This window comes from Anguilla anguilla, chromosome 6 (genome assembly GCF_013347855.1).
Source record: "Anguilla anguilla isolate fAngAng1 chromosome 6, fAngAng1.pri, whole genome shotgun sequence".
Classification (NCBI taxonomy): Eukaryota; Metazoa; Chordata; class Actinopteri; order Anguilliformes; family Anguillidae; genus Anguilla; species Anguilla anguilla.
In genome coordinates, this window is record NC_049206.1 from 60,005,859 (window position 1) to 60,012,788 (window position 6,930).

The 6,930-nt window shown below is 53.4% G+C and overlaps 1 protein-coding gene across 1 annotated transcript in view; it reads left to right on the plus strand.

The window, feature by feature from the left end:
* The window catches only part of atad2b (ATPase family AAA domain containing 2B), a 60,740-nt gene that overhangs the window by 21,579 nt on the left and 32,231 nt on the right, over positions 1-6,930 (plus strand). The window contains 4 exon segments of the mRNA XM_035422568.1: positions 299-434; positions 3,021-3,220; positions 3,803-3,962; positions 6,380-6,502. Of these exon segments, the coding sequence (XP_035278459.1) occupies positions 299-434; positions 3,021-3,220; positions 3,803-3,962; positions 6,380-6,502 (619 nt within the window).

The following is a 6,930-nucleotide window of genomic DNA, read 5'->3' on the forward strand; positions in this document are numbered from 1 at the left end:
ATGATGAGGTGTGTGTGTGTTACAGGTGAGAGGGCTCTTCAGGAGCAGGTATGATGAGGTGTGTGTGTGTGTGTTACAGGTGAGAAGGATCTTCAGGAGCAGGTATGATGAGGTGTGTGTGTGTGTTACAGGTGAGAAGGATCTTCAGGAGCAGGTATGATGAGGTTTGTGTGTGTGTGTTATGCAGGTGAGAGGGATCTTCAGGAGCAGGTATGATGAGGTGTGTGTGTGTGTGTGTTATGCAGGTGAGAGGGATCTTCAGGACAGGTATGATGAGGTGTGTGTGTGTGTGTTACAGGTGAGAGGGCTCTTCAGGAGCAGGTATGAGGAGGTGGTGAACCTGCAGAGGCCTGATGAGGAGGACCGGCGCAGGTTCTTCAGAGAGCTCCTCCTGGTGGAGGCGGCCAGGGCTCCTCCCACCCGCAGCAGAACAGGTGAGTTCATTTACACCTGAGCTTATTTACACCTGTTCATTTATACCTGAGCTTATTTACACCTGAGTTTATTTTTAGGGATGTGTGTGTGTGTGTGTGTGTAAGATAGACAGAGTGTGTGTGTAATTTTCTGCTGTGTTTCATCTCCACTGTGCATCAGAATCTCACACGGCCCTCCTGCCTTCCCAGCCTGCCCTCTGCTGTCTCACCCCGCCATCCACCCCCCCCCCCACCCCCCCCCCCCTGCCAGTATGGATCCCCCAGCCCAGCTCTGTTAGAGGGGAGGTGTGTGGGCTGTTAGCAGGGTGAATTAGCTGGCTCGACCGAATGATGTTTCTCACACAAACAACCCCCTCCTACCCCCCCCCCCTTTCCGGTGGTGCTCGAGGTCACCCTCGCAGGTCAAACGCGCCGGACCGCACGCCTGCTCACCCCCCGCGGCCCCACGCCTGCACCTCCCTCCCCCCCCCCCCCGGCCCGTCCGCCTGTCCTCTCGTCTTCTCGTCCTCAACGCCGATCAGAACAGACAGACGCGGCTTTGACACCTGCCAATCACGCAGCCGGCCTCCCTCAGTTCCGCCTGCGGGTTCCACTAAAGCGACTTCGCCAAAGAATTGAAGTTTGTCTGCGGACTTCATTTCAAGGTTCCCGATGTCCTAGTGGAAAAAAATAAAATAAAAAAAATGCTCAAACATGTTTTGATCCTTTTGGAAGTCGCGGGGAGGTCAGGGGAAGTTTTGCGACGTCCCTGGAGGCCGGGGAAGCTCACCGGCCCGCCGTCGCTGGAACATGAAGCTCTGCCGTATCGATGCGCTGCCAGGGCTGACACACAGGACAGGGCATCGCTTTGGGGATTAATTCCCCGACCAAACGCCATCCGTCACTGCAGAGGGAGTGCAGCGTGTGCCTCTGCAGACAAAACACTGAGCTTCCCAAAATTTACGCTCGCCTCTCAGAAGCCGCTCCGTTGCCCTCTGAAAGTTATACCGTTCTTCCGTTTAAAATATAAACCCGATTTGAGTAGGGAACTCAAAGTTGGAAGAAAATGTCATTTGTGCTTTTCTGACCTTTTGACCTGTTAGCGGGGTTTGGCCTGTTAGCGGGGTTTGGCCTGTTAGCGGGGTTTGGCCTGTTAGCGGGGTTTGGCCTGTTAGCGGGGTTTGGCCTGTTAGCGGGAATTCCGCGCGGTGGAGAGGCCGCTGAACCGGGTTTAGAACGTCCCTGTGGACCCGCGCTGAGCCTCAGAGTTCTTCTCCCTGTTTCACTCCTCAGCACAGGGCAGATACACCGCCCCCGTGCGATTTGGGGCAGGGGTGGAGGAGGCCTGGGACAGTGGAGCATTCACTGCTAAACAGGACACAATGGGGCCTTTTCTGTCCCTGTATGCTGAACGAGGATTTGGGGAAAAGACTTCTATTATTTAGGAAGACTGTCAAATGAAGAGCTCAGGAAACTTAAGATGGCAGTTTGGGGAGTGGGGGTGCCCTGCCCCCCCCCCCCCCCATGCGATTGATGCGGTCAATTAGCCCCGACGCGTTCGGGGGTGTCCCCAGGATACCTGACGGCTCGGCGCTTTCAAATGGAAATCCGGCGCGCACCCCTGTTGAGACGGGACGGGGGGTGCCCCGCTCCCGCCTCCACGGGGGGTCCCCCCCCGAATAAAGCAGCGGGTTCCATCAGTCAGCGGTCCGGGGGTCCCCGAGACGGGGCGCTATCAAAGGGCTCGCGCCGCGCCGCCGAATTAGCCTCGTTATCGTTAGCGCTGAAATTAGCCTCGTTATCGTTAGCGCTGATATTAGCCTCGTTATCGTTAGCACTGAAATTAGCCTCGTTATTGTTAGCGCTGATATTAGCCTCGTTATCGTTAGCGCTGATATTAGCCTCGTTATCGTTAGCGCTGATATTAGCCTCGTTATCGTTAGCGCTGAAATTAGCCTCATTATCGTTAGCGCTGATATTAGCCTCGTTATCGTTAGCGCTGAAATTAGCCTAGTTATCGTTAGCGCTGAAATTAGCCGCGCCTATGACTGCTGATCCTTGCTAGCGTCTCTGTGCTGTAGCGCCGCGATCGTAATGGAGCTGCCAACAGAGCCGCCTCTCCCGCCAGTGTCCTTAGCCTGGCCTCTTGTCCCTGTGTGTATGAGATTATGCGAGTGTGCGAGTGTGCGAGTGTGCGAGTGTGAGAGTGTGAGAGTGGTTTGTGTGCTTAAGTACATGATTTTGTTTTTCCTGCTCATTGGGGGGGTCTGTGATTATTATTATTATTATGTGGGCGTGTCTGGGTGTGCTTGTGTGCTTAAGTACATGATTTTGTTTTTCCTGCTCATTGGGGGGGTCTGTGATTATTATTATTATTATTTGGGCGTGTCTGGGTGTGCTTGTGTTTGTATGTGGTTATGTGGGCGTGTCTTTGCGCGTGTGTGGTTATGTGGGCGTGTGTGATAGTGTGGGTGTGTCTGTGGGCTTGTCCGTGGGCGTGTGTGGTAATGTGGGTGTGTCTGGTTGTGTGGGTGTGTGTGGTTGTGTGGGCGTGTCTGGTAGTGTGGGCATGTCCGTGGGCGTGTCTAACCCCGGCTCCTCCCCCAGCGCGCCGGGCGCTCCTGGAGGTGCTGGCCCCGGCGGAGGACCCCGGGCCGCGGCGGCTCTCCTCGGAGGAGCGGCGGCGCCTGGAGGAGCAGGAGGAGAACACGCTGAGGGAGCTCCGCCTCTTTCTCAGGGACGTCACCAAGCGCCTCGCCACCGACAAGCGCTTCAGCATCTTCAGCAAGCCCGTGGACATCGAGGAGGTGAGCGCCCCCCCCCTTCCCCCCCCCCCCCCCCGCCCCCCCTCACCGCCCGCGTGCGGACCGGAGCGCGTTTATCCCAGCAGCGCTTCATACTGAGCGGCAGGAGCAGAGCTAACCCCCCAGGCCTGAGCCCACAGACAACCCCCCCAAACAGCCCCCAAAAAACTCCCCAGTGGGGAGAAAAACCCTCAAATGGTAGCAAGAAAAAACTCCCCAATAGGAAGAAATCTCGGGAGGAACCCGGTTGTAGAAGGGCGGCCATCTTGGTCATCTGATCTGCCACGCCCTGCCGCACAGTGGCTGAGCTGTGTTCCTGTGGAGCGGTGGGGTGGGGGGGGCACTGCAGTGCTGTGGGATGGGAGGATGGGAGGATGGGATTTTATAGCCCTTATTGCTGATGCCTGCTTGGCAATAATGCCGTCATTAATTAATGAGGAAATGCAGGCGCATGCAGCTCTGGGTCTACTTAAACACACACAACGCTGTGTGTGTGTGTGTGTGTGTGTGTAAAATATGCATATTATTTCATTGTAAGACGATTATTCACCTCCATCTCAATGAGGTTTATTTCATTTTTTGCAGGTGTCTGATTACCTGGAGGTCATTAGGCAGCCCATGGACTTGTCCACCATGATGACCAAAATCGACACTCACAAGTATCTTACTGTGAAGGACTTCCTCTCCGATATCGACCTCATCTGCAGCAACGCCCTGGAGTACAACCCTGACAAAGACCCTGGAGGTATATACACACATGCATACACACACACACACACACCCCTATACGCACACGCAGACACACACACCTCTATACGCACACGCATACACACACACACACCCCTATACGCACACGCGCACACACACGCACACACACACACACCCCTATACGCACACGCATACACACACACACACACACACACGCACACCCCTATACGCACACGCACACACACACACACACTTATATACAGGCACACACGCCTATACGCACACGCACACACACACCCCTATACGCACACGCATACACACACACCTATACGCACACGCATACACACACACACACACACACACATCCCTATAAGCTCACACGCATACACACACACACACACACACACACACACCCCTATACGCACACGCACACACACACACACACACACACACTTATACACACGCACACACGCACACCAGTCGCTTTCTCCACAAAGCCACATCCATCAAACAGTGACCCGCTTTGAGCTTTGAGCTGAGCGCTGTTTGATAATGGAAAGTTGCCTTCCCAAAAACTCTCACCTCCTCCTCCATGGCCTTCAGCGCAAACTGGAGAAAACGTGCGGCGAATTTAATCCAAACTGCGGAGCTGGAGAAAAGGGGATGAAGTACAGCTGCTCGTCAGAGCGAGCGTCCTGGAGTTCTCCTCGCCCTGCTGTGCATGTGGACAGCTTTAGTGCGTTTTAATTATAATTACAACAATAATAATAATAATAATAATCCTCTAGTCTGCTGAGGTGATATTAATGGAAGAACATTCAGAACTGTGCTATAAGAGCACAGGCCTGCGGCATCCTGACCCCCTTGCCCCGCCCCCGTAAAAAATAAAAGCGGCCATTTTGTTTTTGTTTCTTTGCGCGTTTCCCGGGTCCCTGTGGATAAATGCGTCTGCAGTGGAAAGTACGTAAATGTCTTCCCGTAGGCGGCCTGTGATTGGCCGGGTGTTCATCGCTGCCGCGCGCTCCGCTAATGGTGCGCAGAGGACAAAAAGGCAATTTGCATTTTTAACGAGGGAGTCGCCAAACCCGCTAATCGCCCGGGTGTCCCGGGGGGCTGCGGAGAGCCCGGTCGCCGCCGCCGCGTTCTTACGGAAAACCCCGGAGTCCGCCTGCTCAGGAGAGGAAATAAAATTAAAAATGAAAAAATAAAAAAAACCCCGTTGTGTGGGTTCCTCCCCTGAAACGCGTTTAAGTCGCGTCCCGGCGCGGCGATCGCTCGGCGGGGCCGGCGGGCCGGATTTTCAAGGCTTCTCCGGCTTCTGCTCCGTATTCGTAACTAAAATAAGTTAATTTTTTTTAAAAAGAGGAAAAAAGAGGTAAGTAAATAAAACAATGGATGAAAGTGTGCGGTGCTGTCGGGTGTTTTTCATCTCCAGAGTGGCAGGCGAAGTGTGGGCTGATTTATGACGCTCCCATTGGTGCTTAAACGCGCTGAAGAAGTCGGCGAATCAGATGAGGGGGGACTGAGGGGTACCACAGCGTGCTGGCCAGTGAGAGAGGGCGGATGTGCAGGGGCAGTTGGCCCCTGTAATCCTGCTGGCCCAGGAACACACTTCCTGTCTGTTACTTCTGGCATCCCGCCCATTGATTTGTGCTTTTCTTCAGTGGCAAACGGTCCTAATATGTGGTGTAGTAGCCTGTGTGTAGCGGTATTGTAGACTGTGTGTAGTGGTGTAGTAGACTGTGTGTAGTGGTGTAGTAGACTGTGTAGCGGTGTAGTAGACTGTGTGTAGCGGTATTGTAGACTGTGTGTAGTGGTGTAGTAGACTGTGTGTAGTGGTGTAGTAGACTGTGTGTAGCGGTGTAGTAGCATGTGTGTAGTGGTGTAGTAGACTGTGTGTAGCGGTTTAGTAGCATGTGTGTAGTGGTGTAGTAGCCTGTGTGTAGCGGTGTAGTAGCCTGTGTGTAGTGGTGTAGTAGCCTGTGTGTAGGGGTGTAGTAGCCTGTGTGTAGTGGTGTAGTAGCCTGTGTGTAGTGGTGTAGTAGCCTGTGTGTAGCGGTGTAGTAGCCTGTGTGTAGTGGTGTAGTAGACTGTGTGTAGCGGTATTGTAGACTGTGTGTAGTGGTGTAGTAGACTGTGTGTAGTGGTGTAGTAGACTGTGTGTAGCGGTGTAGTAGCATGTGTGTAGTGGTGTAGTAGACTGTGTGTAGCGGTTTAGTAGCATGTGTGTAGTGGTGTAGTAGCCTGTGTGTAGCGGTGTAGTAGCCTGTGTGTAGTGGTGTAGTAGCCTGTGTGTAGTGGTGTAGTAGCCTGTGTGTAGGGGTGTAGTAGCCTGTGTGTAGTGGTGTAGTAGCCTGTGTGTAGTGGTGTAGTAGCCTGTGTGTAGCGGTGTAGTAGCCTGTGTGTAGTGGTGTAGTAGCTGCACTAACGCGCTCCTTCTCTCCCTCTCCTCAGATAAGATCATCCGGCACCGCGCGTGCAGTCTGAAGGACACGGCCCACGCCATGTTCGCCTCCGAGATGGACGTGGAGTTCAGCCGCATGTGCGAGGACATCAAGGAGGCCCGGAGGAAGAGAGGTGACCCCCTGCGTCCCCGAACAAAACCGCAGAATTACCAACGTATACAGAACAAACGCGCCCCAAACAAAACCACAGAATTACCAACATTTACAGAACAAACGCGCCCCCGAACAAAACTGCAAAATTACCAACATATACAGAACAAACGCACCCCAAACAAAACCACAAATTTAAAAACATATACAGAACAAACGCACCCCAAACAAAACCACAAAATTACCAACGTATACAGAACAAACATACCCCCAGCAAAACCACTGAATTACCAACAAATAAATAAATAACCCGTGTGTGCGTGTGAAGTTCCGCTCCATCGGCTCTCCAGTGCTTGCGGTCGGCTTCCGGAAGGTTCTGTGGATGGCAGCATATGCTGTGTCTGGCGGGGGAGCTTTGTGTATTAGACTCATGGAGGCTCGCTGTTTTTT